The 27,719-nt window shown below is 56.0% G+C and overlaps 3 protein-coding genes across 12 annotated transcripts in view; 1 reads left to right on the plus strand and 2 right to left on the minus strand.

Moving 5' to 3' along the window:
- CSTPP1 (centriolar satellite-associated tubulin polyglutamylase complex regulator 1) overlaps positions 1 to 5,637 on the plus strand; it is a 190,863-nt gene extending 185,226 nt beyond the window's left edge. For both annotated transcript variants that reach the window (XM_061201702.1, XM_061201703.1), the window contains 4 exons: positions 1,216 to 1,411; positions 2,088 to 2,197; positions 4,555 to 4,618; positions 4,882 to 5,637. In XM_061201702.1, the coding sequence (XP_061057685.1) occupies positions 1,216 to 1,411; positions 2,088 to 2,197; positions 4,555 to 4,618; positions 4,882 to 5,056 (545 nt within the window). In that variant the 3' untranslated portion in view covers positions 5,057 to 5,637. The remainder of the gene's footprint in view (positions 1 to 1,215; positions 1,412 to 2,087; positions 2,198 to 4,554; positions 4,619 to 4,881) is intronic.
- A 1,453-nt stretch (positions 5,638 to 7,090) lies between these two features.
- Positions 7,091 to 18,068, minus strand: ARFGAP2 (ADP ribosylation factor GTPase activating protein 2). 3 transcript variants are annotated; one of them, XM_061201700.1, is made up of 16 exons: positions 17,962 to 18,068; positions 17,673 to 17,791; positions 17,081 to 17,153; positions 16,429 to 16,560; positions 16,264 to 16,344; positions 15,366 to 15,447; positions 15,019 to 15,075; positions 13,923 to 13,975; positions 13,336 to 13,472; positions 13,104 to 13,235; positions 10,563 to 10,691; positions 10,349 to 10,483; positions 9,287 to 9,413; positions 9,034 to 9,127; positions 8,815 to 8,929; positions 7,091 to 8,345 (listed from the first exon to the last, which is right to left on the minus strand). In XM_061201700.1, the coding sequence occupies exons 1-15, from the start codon at positions 18,031 to 18,033 to the stop codon at positions 8,829 to 8,831; spliced, it is 1,524 nt and encodes a 507-aa protein (XP_061057683.1). In that variant the 5' UTR covers positions 18,034 to 18,068; the 3' UTR covers positions 7,091 to 8,345; positions 8,815 to 8,828. The 3 variants fall into 3 exon arrangements, with proteins under 3 accessions (XP_061057683.1, XP_061057682.1, XP_061057684.1); XM_061201699.1 differs by having other exon boundaries at positions 8,815 to 8,933; XM_061201701.1 differs by lacking the exons at positions 17,673 to 17,791; positions 17,962 to 18,068 and having other exon boundaries at positions 8,815 to 8,933; positions 16,429 to 16,556; positions 17,081 to 17,133.
- A 689-nt stretch (positions 18,069 to 18,757) lies between these two features.
- On the minus strand, positions 18,758 to 26,725 carry PACSIN3 (protein kinase C and casein kinase substrate in neurons 3). 7 transcript variants are annotated; one of them, XM_061201707.1, is made up of 11 exons: positions 26,492 to 26,575; positions 23,465 to 23,539; positions 23,128 to 23,216; positions 22,818 to 22,974; positions 21,825 to 22,060; positions 21,555 to 21,710; positions 20,801 to 20,976; positions 20,540 to 20,660; positions 20,230 to 20,366; positions 19,696 to 19,817; positions 18,758 to 19,299 (listed from the first exon to the last, which is right to left on the minus strand). In XM_061201707.1, the coding sequence occupies exons 3-11, from the start codon at positions 23,179 to 23,181 to the stop codon at positions 19,184 to 19,186; spliced, it is 1,275 nt and encodes a 424-aa protein (XP_061057690.1). In that variant the 5' UTR covers positions 23,182 to 23,216; positions 23,465 to 23,539; positions 26,492 to 26,575; the 3' UTR covers positions 18,758 to 19,183. The 7 variants fall into 7 exon arrangements, with proteins under 7 accessions (XP_061057690.1, XP_061057691.1, XP_061057689.1 ...); XM_061201708.1 differs by lacking the exon at positions 26,492 to 26,575 and adding an exon at positions 24,560 to 24,649; XM_061201706.1 differs by lacking the exon at positions 23,465 to 23,539 and having other exon boundaries at positions 26,492 to 26,574.
- Between the last annotated feature and the right edge of the window lie 994 nt (positions 26,726 to 27,719).

The raw sequence follows: 27,719 nt of genomic DNA on the forward strand, positions 1-27,719 counted from the left end.
AAATTGCTGGCTATGTCCATAAACAAACTTGTTTAAAACAGGCCATTCCAGTACACAGAAGGCTGTCCTTGGAGCCTGGACATGGCCTTCCTGCCAACGGGTGGCCCCAGCAGCTCCAGGCGTCTATTTCCCATTTCTCTGAAGTTTCTTGGGCCCTAGAGAAGGAGCAGCCACGTGTGGAGACCCGCTTCCCCTCGCTGTCTGTCGGGGCTCTCTCCTCACAGCGCTCCCAGGATGGGGCAGCAGCTGGGAGATGGGCCATAAGTCTCTGCTTATCTACGAGGGCTCAGCTACTAACATTTGAAAACGAATTCAAATGTGTAATAAATTAGCAGCTTGCAAGCTTTCTCTCCCACACTGGTATTCCAACCTGCTTTCTTTTTTTTTTTTTTTTAATAAATTTAAGCTAACTTTTATTTATTTATTTATTTATTTTTGGCTGTGTTGGGTCTTCGTTTCTGTGCAAGGGCTTTCTCTAGTTGTGGCAAGCAGGGGCCACTCTTCATCACGATGCGCGGGCCTCTCACTATCGCGGCCTCTCTTGTTGCGGAGAACAGGCTCCAGGCGCGCAGGCTCGGTAATTGTGGCTCACGGGCCCAGTTGCTCCGCGGCATGTGGGATCTTCCCAGACCAGGGCTCGAACCCGCGTCCCCTGCATTGGCAGGCAGATTCTCAACCACTGCGCCACCAGGGAAGCCCCAACCTGCTTTCTTGAGTCCGAGAGGCAGGTGGCTCACAAGATGGGGCTTACCAGCAGGAGTGTGCACACGTTCACCCTTTAAAATTTTTAAAAAATATTTATAGCATTTTCTATGTGCTGGGCACAGTGCTAGGTGCTAGGTGCTGGGACAGGAAGGCTGACAAGGCATGATCCAGGCCTTTATGCAAGATCTTCCATTCCAGCAAGGAGACAGAGTGAACAAGTAGTTACACAGAAAACCCCTCACTGGATAAGCACTACAGAGGAGTACAGGGTGCATGAAACTATGTAACAGGGGGTCTCACCTGGTCTAGGAACAACTAGATGACATATTAGTGTCATCTCTCATGAGTGTAGTGGTCACATGAGGCCGAGGGCCTCTGCTCCCAGGACACTGTGCGCTGAGGACTGAGGCTGGTGTGGAGCTGAGCTAACACACAGAGAAGGGAGGGCACTGTGAGGGGACCAAGTGTGTCGTCCCCGCCTGACCTATGCCCCTCTACCCCTGTGCCCAGAATTCCTGGAGAGCGTGGCTGCCATCTATCAGGACCTGCTGTCAGGCAAGAACCCCAATACGGTGATTGTGCCGACGTCGTCCAGTGGGCAGCACCGCCCGCGGCCTACCTTGGGCGAGGCCAGCATGCTGGAGGGCGTGGAGGCGCCACTGTTCTGCCAGTGCCTGGAGAACTTGTGTGACCGGCACAAGTACAGGTGAGAAATGGGCACGCAGACCCCACCTCAGCCCCAGGATTGCAGGCTCCTGGCCCAGAACAGATCTCCAGCAGGCTGTTCTGACTGGCCCAGGGCTTTTAGGCCCTTGATGGTCACAGTATGTGTAAATTAGAACAGTGCCATTTGCCCCCAGTCCAGGATGTTGACTGAAAGTCTTCCCAGGTGGCTCACAGGAAGGATTGCTTTCACTTGGGCAAGAGCAGCTGTAGATGACCAACTTGGGCCCCTTCTCCTTGCCAAGAGATTGATTGGTCTTGACTTTTTAGAGAGAAGGAAAAAAATATTCACTGTGTGAGGAATTCACCCTACAGAAAGGGAGGGTTAAGCTGTCCTGTGTAGCACAAAGTCCCCTTGGGGACAGAGCAGCCAGTTTTGGTCTCCTCCAAGAGGAGGCCTTGCCCAGCGCCATTTCCCCATTCCCCCACTCCCACCCCTGCCAGTGAAGCACCAGTTAGTGAACATGCCAGCCTTTCTGTTCACAGTCAAGGCCTTGCTCCTGGAGATCTGCCATGCTCCCCAGGGTCTTAGGGCTCCCAGGGTAGGCAGATCCCTCGGTCTTGGCTTTGGGCATCCCCCTAAGCCTGAAGGTTTGGATGAAAAGATGGCACTCAGACTCACTAGTCTTTGAATTTGGCATCTGTATTCTCCCTTCTAGCTGCCCACCCCCAGCACTCGTCAAAGAGGTCCTAAGCAACGTTCAGAGACTGACCTTCTATGGATTCCTCGTGGCCCTCTCAAAGCATCATGGGATCAACCAAGCCCTAGGTAAGCCAGAGCTAGCTGTGGCCAGCCTCTCCTGCCCCTACAGTGTAAAGCCACATAGGAGCTGGCCCGTGTTGGTGGCCCGTGTTGCCTCCCTCCCAAGGGGGAGGCAGCTTCACCATGTCTGCCTTGACTTCTCAGGGCCGGACTCTGAGGCCTAGGGAGGCAGAACGTGCATAACACAAGATGTGCCCTCTGAGGCCTCCCACCCTCCCGTGGCAAGGCATAGCCTTCCCCGCCCGAGGTCCTGCCCCAACATGAAGCAGCCTCTCCATGGCAGAGGCGTGCCCAGCCCCTCCCATGGAATCATCATTTCTGCTTTGGGGAGTGGCCTGCAGGTTGGGCAGACACAGGGCTATTTAATCAGTGGCTCTGGAGCTTATGTATCAGAGACACCTGAATCCCATTTGTAAACAGGGCAAAGGTGTGTCTGGGGAGACCTTTTTCCCATCTGGAAAAAAAATCTTATTAGTCTGAAAGGGAGTGGAAAAAAAGGGGGGCGGGGGGCGGAGAGAGGCCCGCACTGGCCCAGTTTTTCCTGTCCATCGTTTTACTCTCACTGGTTGGCCTTCCCACCCACCCTCCTCTTCCCCCTCCCACACCTGCTGCCCTCCCAGGGGAGGGGCCACCAGGCTGTCATCGCCACAGAGCTTGAGAGGGGTTCTTATTATTAGTCTCTCTCCTCAAGAGATATCCAGGTGTGCTTGAGATCTCAGGTTCCTGGGTCTCAAAAGAAGACTTTTGCCAGTTGAGGGAATGGGGTCGAGAGAAGGAAACTGAACATTCGTTAAATGCCAGCCACAGCAGCCCAAGTGCTGGGCTAGATGCTTTAGGTCTTACAGGACAGAGAGCCTGCTAGGGGTGGCCTGGGTGCACAGGAGCACAAACCTCAACAGGACTGACTGAGGGTCCACTCAGGCACAGTGCACGGGTCTGGGGACCCCTCAGCTGAATGAGGTTGGTAGCCAAGGTCACCAACTTTGGTGGAATACAAATGTGGCAAATAGGAGTCAAGGGTAAGGGGGCAGGGAGTGGGGAATTGGCTTAGGTTTTCTTTTACACTCCTACGTAACTGACCCTCCCTTCCTGTCCACAAGTCAGCCACTAGGAAGAAAAAGGAAAAGCTAAGTAGCATCTGGGTCACAGCGTAGACTAACGTCATGCCTGCACGTTTTCTGGGGCCTTTACGAAGGACAGTCATTCATTTAAGTTCTTTCACAGAGCACTAATGTTGGGCAAGTGGGAGATGGAAAGAAGCATATGGTCTCTACCCTCACCTGCATCTCCAGTGTATGAAATAGAGACCTGAGGTACCCCAGGTGCAGCCAGTTGTGGAGGGGTTGTCCTGTTGCCTTCGTCCCCCTCAAGGCACCCCACCCACTCACAGACACAAAACAAGAAGAGGGTTCCATCGGACCATAGTTTAAACACCACTTAGAACAAAAGGGGCCAGGAGGCATCATCTGAAAACGTCAGGAATTGAACTAGAGCCAGATGGATAATTGTAAGATTGAGGCTTTCTAGAGACTAGCGCGGTCAGCAGCCGCATCTTGCTTCTGACCACCAGTAAAGCTCTCTTCTCTAACCATTTGCTGTTAAGAAAATCTTTCCATCTGCAAACTTCAGCTTTACCTTCCCTCCCACTGTTAACTGCTCCAAAGAGCATCCTAGACCCTCTCCTCTCACCTTTCCCCAGTATCCAAAAATTACTTCCCTTGATTTATAGCTGAGGAAACCAGCTCAAAGAGATTTGTGGCAGAGAAGGGACGGCTCCCCTCCCGGCGGCTTCTGGCCACGCAGAGGAGAGTTTGGTCTGATCCTGACCCAGCCTTCTCTTCTCACCCTGGGACCCTCCCTGGAGAGACTGAGGCAGCGTTTTTGACCATTCTGTCTCCAAAGTGGGGTCACCCTGATTTAGAGGCACAAAACTAGATAACTTATGGTCTTTGGGGCCTGGGCTATATCCTGTGTCTCTGGCTCCTTTTCAGTTCAGTAACTGGGGCCTCAAGAAAGGACCAAACCCTCAGTACCAGCTCACAACCCACCATCTAGTCTTGGAAGGAGATCGTCCTGTTTGTGCAATGACCTTGAGGTTTGGGGATGTCTCGTAGCTGTGACTGGGGAGGGTAGGCAGTGGGCTTCACTAAATTTTTCCAGCAGTACCTAGGACTTACTGCCCCCCTAGCAGACCTCTTAAACTTCTGTTCCCCAAAGCTTTTAGAGCAGCTCTCCCAGGGTTGGCAGAATAGGCAGACATGAAGGTGAGGGGCACAGAGGCATCTGCTGGGCATGGGGCTGTGTGACTGCAGCCCGGGTGAAGGATCCTCAGATTAAGTTTTGTGCCCCCAATTATTTCCTAGGAGCTTTGCCCGACAAAGGGGACCTGATGCACGACCCAGCTCTGGATGAGGAACTAGAACGGCTGTAAGTGTCGGGTGGGAAGATGCTGCCCCCTTGTGGGGACAAAACCTCAGTCAGACACGGTAATGCCCCATCATGGGTCACACACACAGCACTTGTCCATTGGTCGGGGAGGGGTTTGGGGGCCAGCAGATGCCTGAGGGATCCTCTCTGAGTCCTTTGGGAATACAGCCCATGGGTTCATCCACATGCAAGAGTGAGTGTGAATGTCCTGGTCCCTGGACAGGAGGCACCTCGCTGCCCTCTGGGCTTCTTCCCTTCTTCAGGCTGGCGCAGATCCCAGGCCTGGTCAACTCGGTCACTGCCGGTCCAGAGGCCAGCTGCCTGCCTGCCCGGACCCCTCCCCGGGTTGGCTCCCCCTGGAGACCCCTGCATCACGCCCGCAAAGTGGATGCAGAGAGCGATGGCTCCACTGAAGAAACAGATGAGTCTGAGACTTGAGGAGTCTGAAGGGTCCTGTCTACCACGCCCAGTACCCAGCTCCCCCGCCCCCCCCTTCCCCCCCACTCCTCCAGCCCTTGGGACTCCAGGCCACCTCCTCTCCCACCCCCGTGCCATGCTGCCCTCTGCTGGTGAAAAGGCCAAATAACGGCCCCAGCCCAGAGACCCGCCAGAGGGCTTCTAATGATCAGCCAAGCTAAGCAGTGAACCTAGCAAGTTAACAGCCTACTCTCCTGCCTGTCAGCCTTTCATCAGGCCCCCAAGCTGACAGCAGATTGAGCTGAGGCCACCAGAAAGGTGACTTGGCTTTAGCCTTTTGCTGACGGTCCCCATCTCCTCACAGCAACTCCAGGAACGGGGGAGACCGTGCATAACCATGCAGGACCTTGCATGGTAAAGGGTGACACCCAGTGATGCAAGTATTAGGAGGATATAGCCATGGTGGCCTTCTGCTGGAGGAGTAGCCACTAGCCGTAAGATGATGCAGAAGGGTGGGTGAAAAGACAAATTTCACTTTCAAACACTGCTTCGTCTCCTCTGTGTCTAATAGTTAAATATGTGAAATGAATAAAGTCCCTTGTGTCTGGTAAGTGGTGAGTCTAAAGCCGCTAGACTGAGGGGGTGAAGGGAAGGGGCAAGTTTTTTTGGTGCCAAGTTCCAGCTTTTTTCTGGCAGGACTGGGAAGTGGGGGCCAGAGGGCCACTCAAGCCTGGAGAACTGCCTCAGATAATGGCAAAGAGGGGCTTACCTCCTGCATATGACCTCGGCCTTTCATGGGAAAGGTGCCTCACAGCTGGAATGGACCTTCAGGGAACAAGCTCAGACGGTTCAAGGCCAGGTTCCCGTAACTTTAGACTCTGGCCACGAAGGGTTAGCGTTGCAGAGCCTCTCAACCAGAGTTTCATTAAGCATTTTCTAAGTACCTGCTCGGGGTTAGGCCAGTGGGGATGCAGCTGTGAACAAGACAGGCCGAGGAGTACCAGCTTCCAGCCAAGGCTGGAAGGTAAGGCAGGTGGTCTTCAACTTCCCTGAATTGGGCAGGGGTCCTTGAATTGGGCAGTAACACCCACCTAGGGACCCAAACAGGGCCGCTTCCTCTGAAGCCACTGAGCACACACATTTTCCTGGGCTCCTCCCTGCGCAGACCAGCACCCCTGGATAGTTACAGGGACTGGCTCCCAAAGCTCTGCAGCACCGGGCCAGGACTAGGAGTTCCAAGCCATGTGGTGAGGACTCAGGACCAGTCATCTCCAGCCTCCAGCTGATTGAGAGCAGTTCGAAAATCCTGACACGCATCAGTCACCTGGGGAGCTTGCTTACAACGCGAATGACCAAGCTCCAGCTTGGGGTGGGGCACAGAAATCTCCATCATGAACACTCCAGATGATTCCAAAGCTCCGAGATCCACACTTTGGAAATCACTGGCTTAGAGCCCCCATGGCTCCCTCCACCCATCCTTTCAAATCACCCATCTCCCAGACCAGTGGTTTACAATTGTACCCCGAAGACCCCTAAGGTGACACAAAGATGTTCCAAGAGCCCCTATAGGGGAATACGGTTGCCAAGCCAGGGGTTTACACACACACACACACACACACACACACACACACATCCTTTCTTCCTAGATTTAAAAGATTGAAAAGGGTTCCATTAAGGTGTGTTGTTTTTTTTTTTTTTAACTCCACTGAGACACACATCCCCAACCAAGCCTACCGTTGGGATGAGGTGTACGCTGCTGAAGTCGCTCGCCTGCCTGCAGCCATATGGCTCAGTGGGTGAGTTAAAGGGCCAACTAATACCAGCTCTGTCCTCCACGTGCCACAGGGTGGTGAGGTCGAGGCTGCACCGGACCTCACAGCAGCACAGGGCCGAGGAGCCGGGGGCCTTTGGCTTTCAGAGAAGGGACAAGCTGGAGGCCCCAGTGACAGTGCCCTCAGCTTTGGCACCGACGCCCTACCCACGTTGGTGGGAGCCCAGAGAGTGAGGCGAGGGGCTTGCACTGGGCAGGGAGGCAGGATCCAGAGAGGACACTACTTCACTCAGACCAACAGAGGCCTAGGGCCCCGTCGGGGCTTTATTTGACACCACTTAGTTTCCATACAAACAGTCCAGAAAGAAAGTCACATCCCTTTGGGTGAGGGGGTGGTGGGAACAGTGGTCTGTGTTGCTTGGGACCTCAACCCTCAACCACGGGGTGGGGCGGGCCCAGGCTGCCGGCACGGCAGGGGACGACGGCACCAAGGATGACAGTGTGTGGCCCAGAGGGGTGAGACCTGCAGCTCTGTAGGCGCCTCAAGCTCTCAGTGGTGGGGTGCTGTCCAGGCCCCAAGACCCAGATGATGCGGAGGAAGAAAGCTGAGCCCCAGGAGCCTGCCTTCTGTCCCTCACGTCCTCTGCTTTCTTTGCCAGCTTTACACTCACAGCATCCAGAGCAGAGCACAGGGCAGATGAGACCCACCATGGCCACCAAGCAAGAGAAGAAGGGACAGAGTCTCAGGAGGGGACAGAGGGTCCTGTGGTCCACAATGGATGGTATGGGAGGACTCCAAGACACCCAGGAGGAGAAGTAATCCTCCAAGTGATCACTGTAAAAAGGGGCAGTGAGACAGGAGAAGATCACTCGGGCCTCCAGTCTGATCCCAAATGAAACCTTTCGGTACCAGGTAAAGTCTCTAGCCCTCAGTAAGGCCCAGACGAAGGTCCTTCCCCTCCCCTGCCCTCTCCTGGTGCCCGGAAGAGACCACTGGAGCAGCAACAGCAGCAGCCACGTCCAGAGCCTCCCTCCCCTGGGGGCCGATCTACAGCAGAACTCTCTAGACCTCCCTGCTGGTTCCAGAGGACAGGGGCCAAACCCCCAGACAAGCTGGAAGGATCCTAGAGCCAGCCAAAAAGCCTTATACTTTTTACCTTCCCTACTCGGGGAAGGCCTGGACCCAGGATAAGCCATCCTGAGGGAACTCCCTCCCCTCACTCCCAGTGTGGCAGGACAAATGAGCCGCAGCTTTAGGGGCAGGACTGGATTAACAATAACCTAGCACACAGGGGTGGGAGTGTGAGAAGAAGAGAATACAGGGCTCAATCTCCAGGCAGAGGTCTGGGGCTGATACTGCCCATCCCTCACCCGAGATCCTCAAAGGCCACCCACTCACACACCACAGGTATAAAATAACAATTCCTCCCCAGCTTCCACAAGGCAAGCATCCCAGGCCTAGGAATCATGAGGTTTTTGCTGCTGTCACCACCATATGTCTGAGCCATGGAGCCTGGATCAGTAGGAACCATAGCGATCCTGGGGATGGGGAAAGAAAAAACAAAGAGTCTCTAACCTGCATCAGCTTTCCAGCGTGCACACCCTCCCCCAACACACCCCACGGGACTGGGGTACTGGCAGGCGGGGGAATCAGGCACCAATCTCACCCTGGCAGAGATTGTTTTCTATTTTACTGTGACCCAGGAAAGGGGTTGTGGCCAGATCCCAAGAGGGAAGCCCTGCCTGATCTCACAGAAGCTGGAGAGGGAGGAGAAACAGTACAGATGACAAGAGTGGGGGAAAATCACTGCAGACATGGCATCGTCTTAGGGAGAGGCCCAGCCCTGGTACCAAGCTCAAAGGAAGGAAGCTGCCCTTCAGGAAAAGAAAATGCTCTCTCGGGCTGAGGGCTACCGTGCAGCTACGTCTGCATCTGGTGGAGAAGGCCAACTTCCAACCATCACCCTTCGGTCTCCTCCCACCCCAGGTCAAGCAGTCCCAGCCTCACCTGCAAAGAATTCATCACACCATTGGCCAGCACGGCCATCTTCCCGGCCACAGACTTGACACCCTGCTTAAACTGAGCAATGTCAGCTGTGGGCAGCACGTTCCCCAGAGACACACTACCTGTCAAAGCAAGGGAAAGGGTGACCCAGAGCCCAGCAGGAAGCCCGTCCCAGTCCAGGGGGCCCTCCAGCTCTGCTCGCAGGCTTCGCTTGGCGCCTACCTGCTCCGTGAGCGCCATCCATGTCCCCAAAGAGGTCCGAAGAGCTGATGGCACTGCTGCCTGAGAGCCGCTGTAGCCGGGACCTGGCTTCATGCTGCGGTGAAGGAAAGGCAGGGCCTCGGGGCCTCTGGGCCAATGACCCAAGAACTCATCCAGGCCCAGCCACCCTGGTGCCAAAGCCCAAAACAGTAGGGAAGAAACTCTGCTTCTACCTGCTGCCTCCAGGCTCAGGTAAGCGGACAACTCTACTTACCTCAGTATCCACCTCCCGCCCAAAGAACATGTCAGATGAGATGGCTTTGGCGCCTGCAAATTTCTGTCGTGCTTCACTCGACTCAAGGCCTGAGCTCCGGCTTTCCACTTCCCTCCGGTTTGTGACTCTGAGGGGTGGACGTGGGACAACAGCTCTGACTCTTCCCATTGCTACCAGGCAATAGTATCACTATAGCATTACTATCCCATTCCTACCAGAGGCCAAAAAAAGTACCAGTGGCCTTCTGGGGATGCTCACCATGGCCACATCTGACTACGGCTCTGGGACCCAGGGGCCCTCTCTTCTCCACACTGAAGCCAAGGCACAGAGAGCTTATGTTCCCTCCACTAGGTAGCATGGAAATAGGGTTTGGAGGGGCCGACGCTTCTGCCCCAAACCACTAGGATGATCAAATGTCTCAGTCTGCCTGGATTTATACCTACTCTCCTGGCGTAATTATTAGTATTACCCCCCGTGTACTCTCAAAAGCATCCCAGTGTGGCTGAAAAGGTGTACGGTCACTCCCACCTAGCACTGACACAGACACTGAGCTAGGTGTCTTGTAAGTTTCATTACATTTAATCCTTATGGCAGCTCTGAAGTCATTAGTTATGTCCCCATTTTACAAATGGATTATTTGCAGATAATTTATCAGTTAAGGACTACGCCGATTAACATGGAATATGCTTTTAAAAAATTACTAGATGAAGGCCAGAGACACATAATCCTTGGGAAGTCAGAACTGAAGCATAAAATCAGGCTCCTCCTGCCAGAGAAATGGACCTCAAGCACAAGAGGCTACTAGGCTTCCTGCGATGGTAGAGCACAGCTCAAACCAAAGCCTGATTCCTGCACTCTCTAATCCGGTGGCCACTAGCCACATGTGGCTATTCAAATTTATTCAAATTAAATTAAAAACTCAGTTCCTCAATTAACCCTAGACACTTTTTAAGGACTCACTAGCCACATACTTGGTGGCTACCACACCAAACGGTGCAGATACAGAACACTGCCACCATCACAGAGCATCCTACTGGACAGCGCTGCCCTAGAGCACTCCACCTTTCTGAAATGGGCCGGATGCTTGAGACAGTCACTTCTGGCTCCTTCTCCTCCATCCTGTCCATACCCCAGGCAGCATCTGTATCCCAGCGGGAACCAAAACTCTCCCCCAAGGAAAAGGGGTTGTCCTTGTACCTGGGGAGACAGTACAGTGGCTCAGAGAAGCTTGATGAGGAACATGGTAGCCAAGTCTGCACCCCAACAATAGCCTTACTTTGGGGGTCCAGAGGCGAAAGTACCAACATCGTCAAACAAGTCCAGCTGTGAGCGGGAGGATTTTGCACTCACTGGGGTTTCTTGCTCGATCACCTGCATCTCAGACAGCACCGAGTGGGAGACGGAACTGTGGAGAAAAGCAGGAGTGAGCATCAGTGTCACTGCACAAGAGAAGATGCCCAGGGCTTCCCTGGTGGCGCAGTGGTTAAGAATCTGCCTGCCAATGCAGGGGACACAGGTTCAAGCCCTGGTCCGGGAAGATCCCACATGCCGTGGAGCGACTAAGCCCGTGCATCACCACTACTGAGCCTGCGCTCTAGAGCTCATGAGCCACAACTACCGAAGCCTGTGCGACTAGAGCCCGTGCTCCGCAACAAGAAAAGCCACCACGACGAGAAGCCCACACCACAACGAAGAGCAGCCCCTGCTCGCTACAACTACAGAAAGCCCGAGCGCAGCAACGAAGACACAACGCAGCCAAAAATAAATAAAATAAATACATTTATTTAAAAAAAAAAAAAAAGAGAAGAGAAGGTGCCCAGCTGCTGGCAGAAACCTGGGTTCTCCTTCACTGAGCACCACCCAGAACCTTCTTCCCCTGACTGTGCCCAGGGCTGGGCAAGACCCAGCAGGGAGTGCCAGCAACTGTGCTAAACTGGAGAGCCCTCCTCACCTGTCAATACATCAGCTTTGTTTTCTCAAAGTAGGGTTTCCCTGACAAATGACTGTTTGGCCTGTTTTAATTTTAACGATAATGTGCACCAAATAATAGTGCTTTCTGGCCTCAACTTGCTGCACCATAAGCCACATCCTTCACCAAGATAGACACATAAAACAAAAAAGATGAAAAATGCCCCAGAACCAGGGAAATGAGTCTAATGGCATCAAAGGATGAGTTCTTAATTATCCCATCCTTTTTTTTTTTTTTTTTTTTTTAAAGAAGAAAGCATTTCAAAGTAGAGAGTCCGGCCTTACGCACTAAAACCTGGATCTGCTATTTGGTTTCCCAATGAGAAGAGGCATTGAATCTGGCAGCCAGTACCAACTCGTGATGCCTCTCTCCCCTCCTGTGTTAAGCTCCACAGAGGCTTTTAATGATTAATTTCATTTAAATAAATTCATTAAAAAATATCTTCCGCTTTTGGTTGGTGGAACTCCAAGGAGTGAGTATTTTGCAATAGGGTTTTAAATAAGGTGGGCTGGGTTTAAATGATTCTACTGCAGTACAAAAAAGAAAAAAAAGTTTTAAATATACCCTTTAACCAGTCATTCCTGTGACCAAACAGGGAAGAGGAAAGTCCTTTTGGGATAAAATTTTGTTTCCCTGATTAGCTGTGGGTTACACTAGTAGCACACAGACTAAAAGGGAATAACTTAAATCCAACTGGCCACGTCCTGAAAGAGTAAGTAGAAATACCCAGCTGTATCTTCTTCCAGAGGAGTAGAGCATAATGGCTACAAATACTAAATATGAAATCAAACAGTTCTATGTTCAAAATCTAGTTGTATCAATTACTAGATTTTTGGGCTTTAGGCAAATTGCTTATCTGCTCTGAGTCTCAATTTTCTCATTTGTAAAAAGGGAAAACAGTCCTGTATAGGACTGCTGTGTTTAAGTAAATAAGGCCATTGGCAAAGCTCACGCCCCCTGGAAAGGAGCAGACACCACTTAGCACAAGCTCACTGTAGCCAGGATTGCTCACCCTGGTGCTGCCAGATATTCCAATTTTTAAGAGATAAAAAATCTAGTATTATTGAAATCTCTAGACGCTAACTCTTATTGTAAAGCAAACAAAATGCATAAGAGAACTGGTTAGCAGCCCTTGTTCTTTTTTTTTTTTTAAGAAAACCACAGCAACATAAACCCAGTGGTCCTGAAACAGGAAGGGTACCACCCAACCAAAGGGCATTTGAATGTCTGGGGGTATTTCTGGGTGTTATGGTATCTGGTAACACTAATGGCATTTAGGGGACAGGTATTAGGAATGCTGAAAGCCCTGCGATTCTTGGGAAGCTCCTGAGAAAACTGTCCTGCCATTCAAAGTGCCGTTAGCACCCTTTTTAAGAAACACCACCCTAGGGACTTCCCTGGTGGTCCAGTGGTTAAGACTCCATGCTCCCAATGCAGGGGGCCCAGGTTTAATCCCTGGTCAGGAAACTAGATCCCACATGCCGCAACTTAGAGCCCACATGCCACAACTAAAGATCCCGCATGCCGCAACTAAGACCCGGTGCGGCCAAATAAATAAATAAATAAATATATTTTTTTAAAACAAAAGAAAAAGAAATACCACCCTAGTCTCTTGGACATATCAAAAGAGCACCTGATCCTGTGTTTCATTCGTTCAACAAATACTTAGCGAGCATGTACCTACTATGTGCCAAGCACTACACTAGGGGCTTGAAGACAATAAGCAAAGTCATCTATTCAGCCTTGGAGGAAGACTAAGCCTAGAACCCCAAATTGCTAGGAAGAACCTCCAATGGTTCCCAGGGGAACAATGGCATTTCCCTGCCACACCCCAAAGCTGAGCCTCACCTTCGGGACACGAGTCCCATGCCCAACCTCTCTGCCTGCTCTCGCTTCTTCCCTTCCAGATTCTGTAGCTTCTTCTCCTCCTTCTTACGGTCAATCTGAAGCTCCTGGTAGGCCAGACGCATGGAGGCAACCCTTAGAGGGAACAAACGTGTCAGAGGCCGGCACCATCCTGACCTGTCCTACCTGCCCACCCAACCCCGTACAAGCTGCGGCCCCTGTGGCAAACACTCACATGGACTCCTCGGCCTGCTTCTTGGCATCAGCCGCCTGCTGCTCACGGAGCTTCTCTGCCACCTGGGCCTGCCGCTCAATCTCACTGAAACTCTGGCTGCTCACCTTCTGGGCCCCTAGGCCTTTCTTGGCACCCAGCTGGCAGAATTATGTGATGAGAGCTTTGCCAACCACAATGCCTTCTATCCCCTCCCTGGCATGGAAACACCCACAAGGAAAGGGTTCCTTCTTAAAGTTTACTGTAAAAAAAATAGGAGCCCCGTCAGCATGGTGGAGAGGGAGAACAGTGGTTCTGCTGGAGCTGAGCCTAAGGTGGCCCACACAACCCCAGCAGAGGCCTGGGGGCCAGAGGACAACAGCTAATGCTACCAGGCCCGGGATGTGCCAAGCACTTATGTGCACAATCTCACTGACTCCTCCCAGGAGCCCCTTAGAGACAAGCATCTTGACAGTCCCTCACAGATCAGGTGCAGAGAAGCTAAGCACCTTTACCAGTCATACAGCCAGTAAGTGGTCAGGTCAAAGGGGGAACCCAGGCGCCTGACTCCAGCTCCTAACCACTCTCCCATACTGCCAATCCCCACCTACCCCTTTCTTAGCTGCTGCTGGCTTCTTCTTGCCAATGAGGGAGGTTTTCAGTTCTGTGTGAGGAAGAGGGTGGGGCGTGAGCAGAGACAAAGGGAGGTCAAAGGCAGCAGCTCAATCCACATCACGCAGCTTCCTGGCAAGAGCTTCTACAAAGAACAGCTTCAGGCAGGGGAAGGCAAAGCTGCCACCACCAGCTCCAACCAATGGTGTCAGGACGTCCAAGCCAAGACAGACGAGGTTAGAGGAGGTTACTGTTTCCCAGCCGATGGACCTAAGAACCTAGACCTGAAGCACCAGAGACAAAGTCCCTGACCCAACACGAAGACTGCCAGGCAGGGGCAGCACCAAACACCAGCCTTGGCTCCTAGAGCAGGGAGCGGGCGTGCAAGGGGCTCCCCAAGCAGCTGTTGGTTACCTCTGGCAGAAAGAGCCCCTTTAGGTGACAGATACCTGGACTCTGGAGAAAAACAGACTTGTGGCTAACAGGGGGTCCCACCTCAGAGCCTCCATATAGCTCCCAAGCCCAAAGGCCTCTACAGAGCCTCACTCCAGACCAGGCCAAGCCAGCCTTCCCATGGGGTCAGACTGACGGTCATTCTGCTGGCTTCCTGCCCCAATCCCCAAAGGTCGACAAAACCAACCAGGGCAGCAAAGGGACTGTTCACCCTGAACTAAGTCTGAAGGACAGCAAGAAAAGAGTAGAAAAGAGCTGAAAGGCCAGGGACTGGCCAAGAAAGGACAATGTTGCCTCCAGCCATTAACAGCTCAGAGTTGTCCCCCTTCTCATGAAATGGACCAGACAGGCCAATCCTGCCTCAGCCCCCAGGGTTAGGTGTCCGGCCTCACACTGGCCAACCCCAGCCCCAGCCCCAGAGGCAGACCCCAGGCCTGGGACACCAGCCGCCAAGGGCCTGCTCTCAAGTCCTTGTGGTCGATGTTGCAGCCACAACTTCAATCCCAAGCCCCACTCCAGAGAGATCAGATGCTCAGTCTCCTGGGACCTCAGTCCACATGATCAGGCAGCAGCAGATCTGAAAAGAACCCCCGAGGCCCACCCTCTCCCAGGCACCCCACACCTGCCAGCTGGCATACTGACCCAGAGAAGCTTTGGGTGAGGTGCCAAGCAGCTCCATGTTGGGGCCGTGCTCCGGCTCTGTGGATGCAATGATGGGAATCAGGTGGAAGACTCAAAACTTCCTATGACCTCCCCTTAAGGGAAGTGATGGGGTAAAAGTAGGAGCACCGGCTTTCCTCAGCTTTCTGAGGCCACCAAAATAGAGAAAGAATGCCCACCACCTCCTCCGAGGGACTTAAGTGAATCCAAGCCCACCCAGAGATAGTAGGAGACCCCTCACTCCCATTACCTTGGCCAGGTGTCCCATTCCTAGCCCCAAGTCCTTTGCCAGGACCAAGGCACATAGTTGGAATCTGGGCTAAACTCACGTGCCAGGCCACTGCTCTCTGCAGATGGGGTTGGCTGCTGGGTCTCTGATGGGTCCGTGGCTGGTGCATTCCAGGCAGGGGGCTGAAAAGCCAGATGACAGAAGCCTTGATGAGCCACCATTCCTGCTGGCAAAGAGCGCCAAATACCTTGTGGGTACAAGGCCCTACTCCAAGCCCATGAGGAAAGAATACTGGAGGTTAACAATCAAAATTACAGTTGCTATTCACTATGGAAGAAAGCAGCACAAAACTAGCAGCCACCTCCACCCCTTCACTATTTACTTAGAGCCAAAACCCATTCCCCTAATTTAATAATTACATCGGGCACTCACCATGTGCCAGGTACAAGTCTAAAGGGTTTTTACATGTAAATATGTTTAATTATCACAACAAGCCTATGAGGTAGATACGTTCTCCATCTTAGAGACTGAGATTAGGTGTCTTAGCCACCACACTAGAAAGACTAAGTAGAGGAGCAGGGATTCAAACAGAGTCTGACTTCAGCACCCAGGGGGTGGGAAGAGGGGAAACCTCCTCCCAGGGGTAGGTTGCTTGGGAGGGAATCCCTTCATTGTGCCCAAGCACAGTGCCTTTCTCATAGGGGAAGAATCCAGGAAAAGTTATCTGGGGTTCCTGATACCTCAAGCCTTTAAGAAGCTTCTCGTACTCCCTACCACCCCAGCTTATAGGGGTGTGTTCCTAAGGAGGGCCACATTGCACCCCTACTCATGGGAAGAGGAAACACCTGAGTCTATCCAGCAGTGGGCCCCAAACATTCCCTGTATGAGGTATCACACCAAGGCGAATGGAATCCATGCCCATGACTGTGCGCCTCGGCCTCAGTAAGTAAGCCACCTGTCAGGAACAACTGTGGGAAACATTCCTTGCGGGCACTCACTTGAGTGTGTTCCGAGAAGAAATCAGAGTCCTTCTTCTCTGGGGAGTGACTGGGAGCACTACTCATATTGTCTATCCAAAGCTGGAAAGAAGACACAACTGAAACACAGGACTCTGAATATTCCCCGTTACCCCACGACCCCGGCCCGGGAGAACAGGCACTTACATCAGTGCCATGCCGAGCCAGGGCCGCACTCCCCAGCTGCCGGATCTTTTCCCGGTACATCTGGGCAGCTCGGCTATTATATTTGGTGTTGGCATCACTGGCTATGCATCCATGTTGGCGGAAGAAGGCTGTCTGGTGAGCAAAGAAGAGAGGAGAAAGTGCTACAGGTGATTCTCCCCAGAGCAAAAGAGGCACCTCCTTATAACAGTCTGGTTATTACTTATACAGGACAATACGCTCTATTGACACCAGCAGTTTTTCATAAAGTTCCTCAGAAACTCCTACAAAAAACACAGCCTCCCATCCTCTACGATGAATGACTGAAGCCCAGACCTCACTCAACTCTGCCTGAGGACAGCATGCTGTACCCACTCTGCCCATCCTTCATCCAGGCCCACGAGACCCGGACAACTGTGGAGGCCCCAACTCCCTTGGCCTCTCCCCCCAAGAACGTCTGTCCAGTTTAGTTTGAATCCAAAGCTCCTTTGAAAAGAACAACGACCAATCTCCAAGTTTAGAGAATAGTGTACAGTGTTGCCATAGACCAGAGAATCCTCTGAACAGAGAAACTGAGAGGGCCTCCAGAAGTCACTGTAAAGTCAGTACCCAGGCAGAAGAACGGGGGCAGGAGGATAGTAAGGAGGAGCTTTACCGCATTGGCATTCCCGCCGACCTGCATACACCTCAGCTGGAACCAGTTCCAGTTGGAATCCAACTCTGTGGACCTGTGTGCAAGGGCTGTGTGTCACCTACCAGCATGTTCCAGGAGACGCTTCCCTGGCAGACCCACACCTGTCATTTGGCCTCGGGCTGCAGTAGGCACCCAGGAAACATTCATCAGCCACCTCCCTGTTTCCTCCACTCTACCCTGTCCAGGAAAGCTTTGCTCTTCATTCATCTAATCCAAAAGGTACTAATTATTTTCCAGATGCGAAAGGAGGTCGAAGCTTGGACTCGGCCTTTCCCTTAAGGACAGCCACAGTCTCGCTCCAGTGCATCAGCAACAAGAACAACGCAGATAACTTTTTCCTGAAACTAACGCTTGGGGTATCGAGTTTGACCACCAGCAAATAACGGAGTTTTGACCCAGACGCGGAGACGAACCGCCTGTGTAACAAGGGGCCCACGCTGGCGGCTGCCTCCCGTGAGAAGCTGGCGAACACCAAACTCAGGGCGGTCCAAGTCCAGGCAGCCACTCTCCCCTGCTGAGCACCCAGTCCCGGCCGACCGCGAGGAGACCCCACCTGATGAAGCTGAGATGGACGCCCAGGGAGCGATGCACCCCGGAACAGTCAATGCACAAGAACACACCGTACGTGATGCTGGCCCAGCTCGGATTCTTGGCACCACAGTCAAAGCAGGCCTGGGTGGAGAAGGAGATGAGCGAATGGTCAGGGGCCCCGAGTCGAGGCCGGGCGCTGACACCCCAGGAAAACAGCCCGCGCCGGCCCCTCTCCCTCCCTCAGAAACCAGGGGAGCCGGGAGAGTCCCTCTCGGCCGGCGCCGGGCGCCGCGCGCCTCCCTCTCACGCACCTTGTTGGTCGGAATTGCGCGAAGCCTCTTAAAAAGGGTCTGGATCTCTGTCTTGCTCGGCTCGGCCGCCATTTTCTCTCCTTCCCAGACACCAGCGCGATCGACGGGTCCCGTCACGGGCCAATCCGCGTCCGCGAAGGCGGCACAGTGGGTGGGCCTCAGCGGGGGCCGGCCCGCCGAGGGGTGGGGTGATTTGTCCCGATCTGGACCAATGGGCGGCGGGCGGAGCTGGCGCCGAGACGTCAGCGTCCCGGGCCCCACGAGGTCGCCGGAATCCACGCCGCGCCGCGCCGGGGCCAATCCGCAGCCGGGGCGGGGCGACGGCCGGCCCACAGGCCCAAACCTCGCCGCAGAGCTGCCCGCAGGCCCCGCCACCCCCAGAAGGTGGAGCCACCTCACAGAAGCGTGGGTTGCGAGGCCCCGCACACGGCCTTAGCTCAGGCCAGTTCCCGAAGGGCGAGTAATGATTAACAGTCCTACCAAGCAGTCGTAGTCCCGCCGGCCTGGACGGGAAGATAAACGGGCTGGGCTCCCGCCCGGCTCAGAACTCAGCCCCCAGCCTCCACCAAGCCTGGATGGCTCACACCAACTCTGATCTCGAGTCCCTTCCACCCCAGGTTACTTCGGTGGACTTCCACCCCGAAGTCCCAGAACAGGTACCAGGCTGGCAGACCTTCGCCCAACCCCCGCCCTCCCCAATATACTCCAGGCCCACGACCTCCCCTCAGTGCCTCTCTCCAGATGCCCTCGGCAGCCTGGCAAGGGTGGAATAGCGAAACAGATGCACACAAGCCTGTTTGGTTTTGGTTTTTCTTCCAAGTTTAATACACACTAGAACAAGCCACAAAAGAGTGCTGCTAGCCCAGAACTACACTCACCCCAAGCCAACCCCAGGAACCCCAAAACACAGAGATCAGGAACTGCGTCCACAGCTCCTGGGGAGACTGGAGGACTCTTGGGGAGGCCCAGGCACCCCCGGGCCCTTCTGTCACCTCCTGACCTCCCCATCTTCCCCTCAGCCTAGACTCAGTTGGCCCTTCCCTACCAGTCCCTTCTTAGACACAGGCCCCTCCCGTTCCCTGGGTCCCAGGACTTCCTCCCTCCTCAAGGGACAGAGGGGCAGCAGGGGCAGGATGGTTCAGGGCCCTCAGGTCTGGCTGTCCAGACAAGCTGGCCTCTGACCCAGGGTGGAGAAACGTTGCAGAAGGGCTGCCAGGGCAGGTCAGGCCCCCACACACTCCACGTAGTTGGCAGGGTACAGGCCAATCCTGCCACTCTGCAGCTGGCCCTGACACCAGCCCTGCTCGTCCTCCTCGCTCATCTTCAGCAGCTCCTCCCCTGCGAGAAGGGGGATTGGTCACTGGCAATTGTCCTGGCCCAGCCCCATTCCTGCAATTGGGTCAAGGACTGAGGGGGAGGGGGTAGTCGGAGAACCCAGCTAGAAGAGACCTGGCTCAGGCAGAGGGAGGTCAAAGTCAGCCACTCCACCCCCCACCCTGAGTGCAGCAGTCAGGCCCCAGCTGATGACTTTGAGAGGCAGATGAGGACTCCGAACGGACACTCTGACTCCTGGGGGCTGGACCCAGAGCAGCCTTAAGAGTCAGAGAACTGGCCCTTGATAAGTGGATGTCTGGCTTCCCTTTTCCACAATCCTGCTCAGGCTAGTAAAGGGGCAGGGGAAAGGGGTGGAGGGGCTGAAGTCTGGAAAGGATCAAGAAAGGAGTTCCAGGGTACCTGCTCGGAAGCTCAGCTCATCAGCTTCCTGGCCCGCGTAGTCATAGAGTGCCCGCACCCGGACCCCAGTAGCAACCTTCCGGGGGTTCTCCTCATCTGACCACTCCTCATCCTGCCCGCCGCTAGGGAGGGAAGGACAAAGGGGCAGTCTCAGGGCACAAGGAACATGAGCGAGACAGCCTAGGACTCAGGGCCAAGGGCTCACCTCCTGGAGGAACCCAGGGAGAGGCAGGTGGGGAAAAGCTGCAAGATTCTAGCCTGACCTCTGCCATGAATGCCTGCAAGCTCAGGCACACTTCCTGCCACACAGAGCTGACATGAGCAGTAGATGAGAGGGAATGTGGGAAACGCCAGGCAAATCTAAACCACCATAAAAACTGGCATCATTACAACTCATAAGCATGTCCTAAGGTACCTGGCACCGATTTTCAACCCACTTCAGGTGTGACGGGAATGAAGGGAAGGGACAGAGGAAGGAGGGCAGAGCAGGGGGCAGAGCTGCTTCCTTCCCACAGCCCGAATCCTGGCTCTCACCCTGGGGACCCCAGGGACTGGGGTGGGGATGCAGCGCCATCTCTTGTGGGTACGATGCTGGTCAGAGTAACCTCGTCAGGGCTCCGGCCACCCTTCTCCTTCCGGCTGATTGTCCTCTGTGTGTCCAAGGACCACTCCTGTGGGGACAGCGTTCAGGGTCAGGCGGGGCTGCAGGCTCTGGTGGCCGCCAGGACCACCCAGACCACCTTGACCTCCTTCATCCCAAGCCCCAGCCTCCCTCCTGAGGTCCAGGCTGAGCCCAGTGGGAGCCCACCCCACCTCCCAGCCCCAGCCTGCCTGGAACACGTACCTCAAACTGGGGCCAGTTCATGGCCATGCCCGGCCCGTGGGTGCTGCGCCACCACCGCAGATCCTCCCTGTCGCTGGCTGCCTCGATGCCCTGATGCAGGTCTCGGTGGAGTTCGTGGAACCTGTGCCCCAGGCACAACCCTCAGGCTGGGAAGCCCTGGGCCTCTGCGCACCCCAATCTCCTTCGGCCCAGCCAGAGCCCAGGGGAGATGGAGGAGACCCAGCATCACCCAGATCTCCATGCCCACCCTGCAGGCCGTACCTCTCACTGCTGGAGAGGTCAAGGTGCTGGTGTAAGGTGAGCAGCATATCCTTGAAGAAGAGAAGCCGCTGGCGCTCGGCAGCCTGGCAGGTCTCGAAGGCCTGCTCCATGTCCTCCATGTAGCGTGGGGTGTAACGATGCAGCTCCACCAGTGTCTGCTTGTACTGGGTTTTCATCTGGGTGGGAGAGGAGGGGGTCTGGTGAGGACAAGACCTTGTACTGCTAGTATTTACTGAGCACCTGCTGTAGGCTAGGCACCAGGGTCCCAAAACCTGGCTCCTGCCCTCGAGGAACCCCAGGAGCCTAACAAGGGGAGTGACATTCAGGCACGGCAGCTTTAAGAGTCTGGTGGAGAGTGAGATGAGGTCAACCTATGGGGAGCAGTGGGAGAAATCAGAAGAGGCTTCCCGGAAGAGGTGGAAACTGAGCAGCACCTCAGAGGACAGGGAGGATGTCGATGTGCAGAGCTGGAGGAAGGGCGCTCTGCAGGGTAGACAACGTGAGAACTTGTCCCAGGTGGGACACTGTGAAAGGAAAGGAGCTGGGAAGTTCTCCGCAACTGCGAAGATTATCCCAGTGCCCGAAACCACACCATTTCTCTCCTGAGTAAAGCATCATCTTTCTCAGGTTCCTCCCTTAACTGATAATCTGGAGAGAAGGTGGCAGGTGAGGATGAGAGCAATACAACTGCTGGGGACGGGAAAAGGCACTCAGGAAGCCCTGACCTGGGCCGGCCCAGTCCCTCAGCCAGTACCTTCTCGGACTCCTTGGAGCAGCGTTCCACCCGCTCCTGCAGCTTCCGCAGCTGCTCCTGGGAGACGGCGCTGTCTGCCTTCGCGTGGCTCTCCCGAGTCTGGGCTGTCTTCTCCTCCTTCCGGGCCGCGTGGTAGCTCTTCTTGGAAGCCTCGACCTGGCACACACACAGGGACCACTCTGGACCCTGCATGCCACGCTCTGGCCCCCTCTAGCCCCAGGCCGACCCAGGAAGGCGTGTGCCTCTGCTGCCCATCCCGCCCAGGCTCACCTCCTTCAGCCTCTTTAGCCAGGGCTTCTGGGCCTTGCGGAAGCTGTCCTCGGCAGCCCGGCTCTCGCGGAAGCCACCCAGCACAGGCCGGTGGAAGGCCCCCCGCTGCCAGGCGCGCACCCGCTCGCTGTCCTGGCCCTGCAGCTTCTCCCGCACCTCCAGGTGCAGGACGCTCAGCCGCTCGGCCGCAGTGAAGAAGGCATGCCAGGCCTTCTCCAGCGTGCCGTACTGAGGGCCTGCAGGGAGGGAAGGAGCTTGGGCTGGGCCGGGGATGCCCCTTGCAGTGAGCCCACCCCCTCTCGTCGGGTGCTGCTCTGGGTGCCAGACATGGAGCAGAAATGCAAAGATGAACAACAAATAATGTCAGCTGCTGCTTACTGAATACCTAATCTGTACCTGGACAGACGAGATCCCACTGGATCCTTGTCTCATCCACCATTGTGAAGACAGTGTCACAAACAACATGGAACAAGCAAAAAGGCAGCCCAGAGAAGTGAAATTAATTGCCCAAAGCATTACAGCTACAATTGGAGCTGAAATTCAAACCCAGGTCTGTGGTATAATCCACTATACTCTATTGCCTCAGAGGGAAGAACTAGTGTCCGTCCCCAAGGAAGGCAGCTTGTTTGGATGGAAAGATCTCAAGCTCCTGAGTCAGAAGGCCTGGGCTCAAGCTTTAGTTCTTCTTAGCTGTGTGACTTCAGGCAAGTCATTTAGCTTCTCTGAACTGCCACATTCTCCTCTGAAAAATGGGTAGAAGAAGACCATCTCCATTATAGGGTTGTTAGAAATATCAAAATGACTCATGACGGTACTTTGGGAACTCTAACAGCACAGCTGTAAGAATAACCAGGAGGATGGTCTCGCTTTAAAGGGAAGGCAGACGTGGAAGCCTCGAACTTTTCCACGAGAGGTGCAAAAAGAAGCTGCCTTGCCTGGTCACCCCACCCTCGGCAGCCCTCTTCTCCCAGTGAGGCCCAAGCACAGGCTCACCCTTCTCCACAGAGCCCCTCCACTTGCGGGCCCATTCGGCCAGCTGCTGGGCATAGGCCTTCTCGATGCGGGCGCGCTCCTGGAAGCAGCTGACCAGGTCCCCACACAGCCGATGCCCATCCTCCACCCGCTGCACCGTCCGCCTGTAGTTGCCGGCCTGGGGAGGATACGAGAAGGATGGTGTCACCAGGGAGAAGCCCCCGTCAAGGGCCGGGGCTGACAGCTAGGCTCCTCCCTTGGACAGATGACTGGGCCCAGAGAGGGGTGAGCATTTCCATGCCACCCCCAAACCTGGGACCCAGCTGCTCACCTCCCAGAAACTGCCCTCTAGGGCCTCCCCTCCAGCATCTTCCTCTGGAGCCATGGTGTCCCCACAGCACGGAATGGTGGCGGTTAGAGCTGTAGAGGGCAGAGGGGTAAGCAGGGAAGCCAGACACACACTTTTGGGGATAGGAAAAGACCCTCTCCTATCCCTGGCTTTTGCCCCCCACTGCCATCCCCACTACCCAAGGAACTGTTAAGAGCCAGGACTTAGCAGGCAGGGGTCTGGAAGTCCCCAGGAGGGCCCAGGGTGGGGGCAAAGATGGAAGTTTCAAAGCTCCTCCTCTCACCCTGGTCTGCCCTCCCCACCACCTCACTCCATGTACCTGGGGCCTAGAGCTCACTTCAGGGACCTGGGTGTATCCAACTCTCAAAGCTGCCACTGTGATTCTGCCTTGGAGCTAACAAGAGCAAAGCAGGGGGTGAGGGTGGAGCTGACAGTGTCCAGGGCGGTGCCCAGCTCCCCCGATATAGCAACTGCTGTCAGAAGCGCCAGATTCCAACCAGGAGAATGCTAGTCGGGTCACATGGTCCAGCTGGGGATTACATGGCCGGCGGGGGTGGGTAGTGGGCAGAGAGCCTCTCACTGCCCCAACCGCAGATGAGACAAGAGGACGCCTGCCCAAGCCAGGGCTCTGTGGCCTCTCCTTGAACAAGGCGACCCTTTACCAGACCAGGCCAGGTCAGAGGGTGCCCAGCCACACTGCAGTAGCTCCCCGTGCTGGGAAGAGCAGACTGGGAGCCAAGAGGCCTGAGTCTTATCTTGGCCATGAAGCTTGAGCAAGTGCATTATACTGTCCTCTCCTAAGGGGCTTCAGCTCCCTCCTAAGATGGAAATTCCGCCTCCTGGTCTGCTTCTGTGCCAGGGCTGGTACAAGACTCAAACCAGGCAATGAACAAGAAATGTGAGGGGCCCGACAGTCACAAGGGACACTCATCCTGCTCCACAGCATCCACTATGAGGTCCCAAAGGGCTCCGTGGATAATGAGTAACTCAGCCCCACCCTCAAAAAGCCCAGAGTATGGGGCAGCACGGGGAGTCAGACAGGTGATCAGCCAGTTATGACAGTGTGCTCCAGAACTGCGGAGGAGGACAAGGCAGATTCCAACCCCAGAGCCACCATCCCCAGGGGCTAGAGGACACAGTGGCATGCGGCCACTCCCCTCCTGTCTCTGGGCAGGGTCTCAGCTGTCTCCAGCATCAATTCAAGCCCCTAGAAGGAAATCACTTCCTCCTCTGAGCAAGCCCAAGGGACACCGCCAGACCCAGGAGGATGGTGTGCTTGTTGCTCCCAAAGCAGGGCTCTATCACAGCACCCCCCAAACTGATAAATCCCTCCCCTTCCTTCAAAACTCAGAGTGAGGCGTCTTCCCCAGCCCCCTGCCCATTCCTCCATCCCCAGCTCCCACCCCTCTCTCACCCCTCTATATCCCACTGGGTCGTGACTACAGGACAGGATCTGTCCCCAGTCACTGGCAGAGACTTCCTGAGGGTCCAGTTTGTGTTTCTGCAGGCACTGGAGTGAGTTAGTAGCTGAATGAAAAAACAAATGACATCCACATGAAGACAAGGAAACCCACTGGCTAGAGCAACTTTGAGAAAGCATGGCCTGAGTGGGCTTCCACCACTCAGCTAACAGGAGGGAGAGCTCAGGCCTACAGTGGAGGTGCCTGGGCCCAGAGCAGGAGAGGAGCAGGGCAGCTGGCCCCACCAGGGTCCTCAGCACTTCCCCTTGCTTCCTCTTGAGTCTGTCCCACTTACCCAGAAAGGACTTGCCAACCAGATGGAGAGAAACCGAGCTGCAGCTGTAAATCCCAGGGCCTCAGAGCTGTCCCAGTCAGGCATCCAGGGGCCTGGGCCCCCTGCCTGCTCCAGCCTCTGTGCTCCTGGCTCCCGGGAGAGCTGCCCCCCACCCGTTCCCTCTCTCTGGCCCCAGAACAGAGCAAGCTGTGTGTGCAGGGCTGGCACTGCTCCCTTCGGCCTCCCAGAGCAAACACAAGCCCAAGCCCCAGGCACAGCCAGGCCCCACTGCCCCACGGGACCTAGCAGCAGGGGTGGGCCTTGTGCCTTGGCCCCTGCGGAGAAGGGCCAGCACCCTGTGCCTCCTAACCCCAGCAGAGACCCAGATTGGTCCCCAGAACACGCTCCGCCACAGGCAAGCACTCAGAAAGCAGATAATGAACCTTCCCAACCCAGGGAGCTAGCACCTACTGGGCTGGGACAAGTCCTCTGGGGCTTGGCAGGGTCTTCTCACAGCTTGCTAAGCCAAGGTAGGGAGTCTTGGAGTTCAGGGAAGAACCCACTCCCTTACCTGAGGCTGGTATGTACCCCCAACCAGACCAGCCCCCACCCTTTCCAGGAGCCGGGGACATGCCCCTGGGAGGGAGCACTGCTGCCCTGCCCTGCCCATCCTCTGTCTTGAGGCACAGGCTCGGCCTCAGGACCTCTTCTCCCAGCTGCCCCTCCCGATCCGTCCGCAGCCCGAGGATTTGAAGGCACAGAAGGGGCCGGTCGACTGGTCCAGAGAGGGGTACTTGGGCAAGAGCGACTGGAACCAGCAGCCAGAGAGGCCCGGGAGGCTTGGGGAGGAGGTGGCGCGGGGAAAGAAGAGGAGGCAGGGCCAGGGAGGGGCATAACAAAGGGGCGCTTTTGGAAACCCGACCTGCCGCCTGAGGTGCCTGCTCCCTGATGACGCGCTCCAAAGCCGGAGCGCTCACACCAAACCTCGGAGGCCAGGGTCTGCCGTCTCTAACCTCAACCCTTAAGGACGGCTCCCTTCGACCTGGCCCTCTTGCGGGCCCAGCGCTGCACGACCCGGAGCCCATGGAGCCCACGCGGAGCGGCCGGGCCAGGCCTAGCCATGGAGACTCTAGCTAGGACTTCTTGGGCAAACTTGTTGAACTTGGTCTCGGCGGGGGTGGGGCCAGCCGGTCATCGCTGAGGGGAGGGGGCGCACCCTGCCTTGGCCGGTGCGGCCTTGAATTCCAGATGGTTGCCCGGGGTTGCGACCCCAGGAATTGGGGCCCTTTGCTAAGGGCGAGGGGTCGCTGGGGAGTAAGGCCCCTACTGGGGTCCCAGGGCGGATTGGGGCCTTTTAGGGGCCCCAGGAGATGGTGTGGCCCGCCAGCCCCGACGCCTCCCTCTCCCCGGCAGGTCCCCGCCCGGTGCGCGGCGCCGCAGATAATACACCCCTACACGGCAGCTCTTGCTGTCCTCCCGCAGAGCGCGGTGGCCGGGGGCTCCCGGGGAGGGAGTCACTGCCATTGCAAACTTCAGGAGCGGGAGGAGGAGAGGGCGTGCTCGAGCCGCGGCTCCCGCCGCCGCCTCCCCGCCCCGCCCGGGCAGCACTCACCGCGTCCTCCCTGGGCGCCTCGGCGGGTGGGGGTCCGGCCACGCTCCGGCCCAAGTCCTGCCGCTCCCGGGCCGGGGCCACCGCCTCCCGGTGCGCGCCGGGCCCTCCCCCGGGAAGCCCAGCCCTCGGCCCCGCCCTCTCCTCGCTGCTGCGGCCGCAACCCCACCGGCCAGCGGCCGGGGCAGGGGCTGCCGGCATAGCAGCGACCGGCGCTTCCCTGGGCGCGGGCCGTGGGGTCTCGGCTCCCGCCTGAGAAGCGCCAGGGCCGACTCCCCAAGGTGGCGCCGCGTGGCTATAGGGAGTCAGATTTCGGCTTTGCCCCTCCCCGGCCTCCGCAGAGCCTGGGAGACCGGTGGAAACGCGAAGGGATCGGGCCTGCACTGGCTCCCTTTGGAGGGAGGCCTGGGGGCTACCCTGCCTTACTCTTCTTGCTGAGCACACCTTTCTTAACTCCCACGAGGCTCACAACCATCCCCTTGTAAGCATTAGGAGTCCCATTGTATAGATGCAAAAACTGAGGCTCAGTGACCTTTAGTAGCTTGCACAGGATCTGTAGTCGGGCAGGGTCGGGACTCCAAAGCCGTGCCCTTTCCTTGCACAGCCCTCCTTGCCAATCCGAGGGCCCATTCTGAGGACTGGGCAGACAAGTAGTGGAGGTGGGGCAGAACGGCACGAGCTCCTCCCCCTCCGTGTTCTTATTCCCACATTTTGTACCACGATTCATTCTTAAATCCCTTCGCCCCTCCACCCCCTTTGTTAGTAGATCTTTGCAGATCGCCACGATGCCACTCCCCTGCCCCTTAATAAATCCCTCTTCCTCACCCCCTTGCCCCCCACCCCGGGATTTTTCGGAGCCTGTCCATCGGTTATTTATATCCACTGGAGCGGTCCAAGAATGTTCTGAGGCTGACCTAATCGCCACCTGCTCGCTCTCCCCGCCCCTCCCTCTCCCTCCTGGGCCCGGTGACCGGGCGGCCTTGCCCTCCGCCTGACAGGCGGGAGGGAGCGCAGGTCTGCGCGGTCCGACGCCGGGGGCACTCAGAGGGTCTAGACCGCGCACATAGCTGGCGGTTGCGAACCCCGCCGCGCGCTCCGAGGAGTGCGCCCCCAGGGGACCGCGCGGCGCCCTGGGAAGCCAAGAGCCACGCTGTTCTCTTTCCAGCACGTACTCTTCGTCCTCACTCCCCGCAAGCCCATCCCACCCCCACTCCCCGAGGAGTGTGAGTAC

This window comes from Eubalaena glacialis, chromosome 10, assembly GCF_028564815.1.
Source record: "Eubalaena glacialis isolate mEubGla1 chromosome 10, mEubGla1.1.hap2.+ XY, whole genome shotgun sequence".
Taxonomy (NCBI): Eukaryota; Metazoa; Chordata; class Mammalia; order Artiodactyla; family Balaenidae; genus Eubalaena; species Eubalaena glacialis.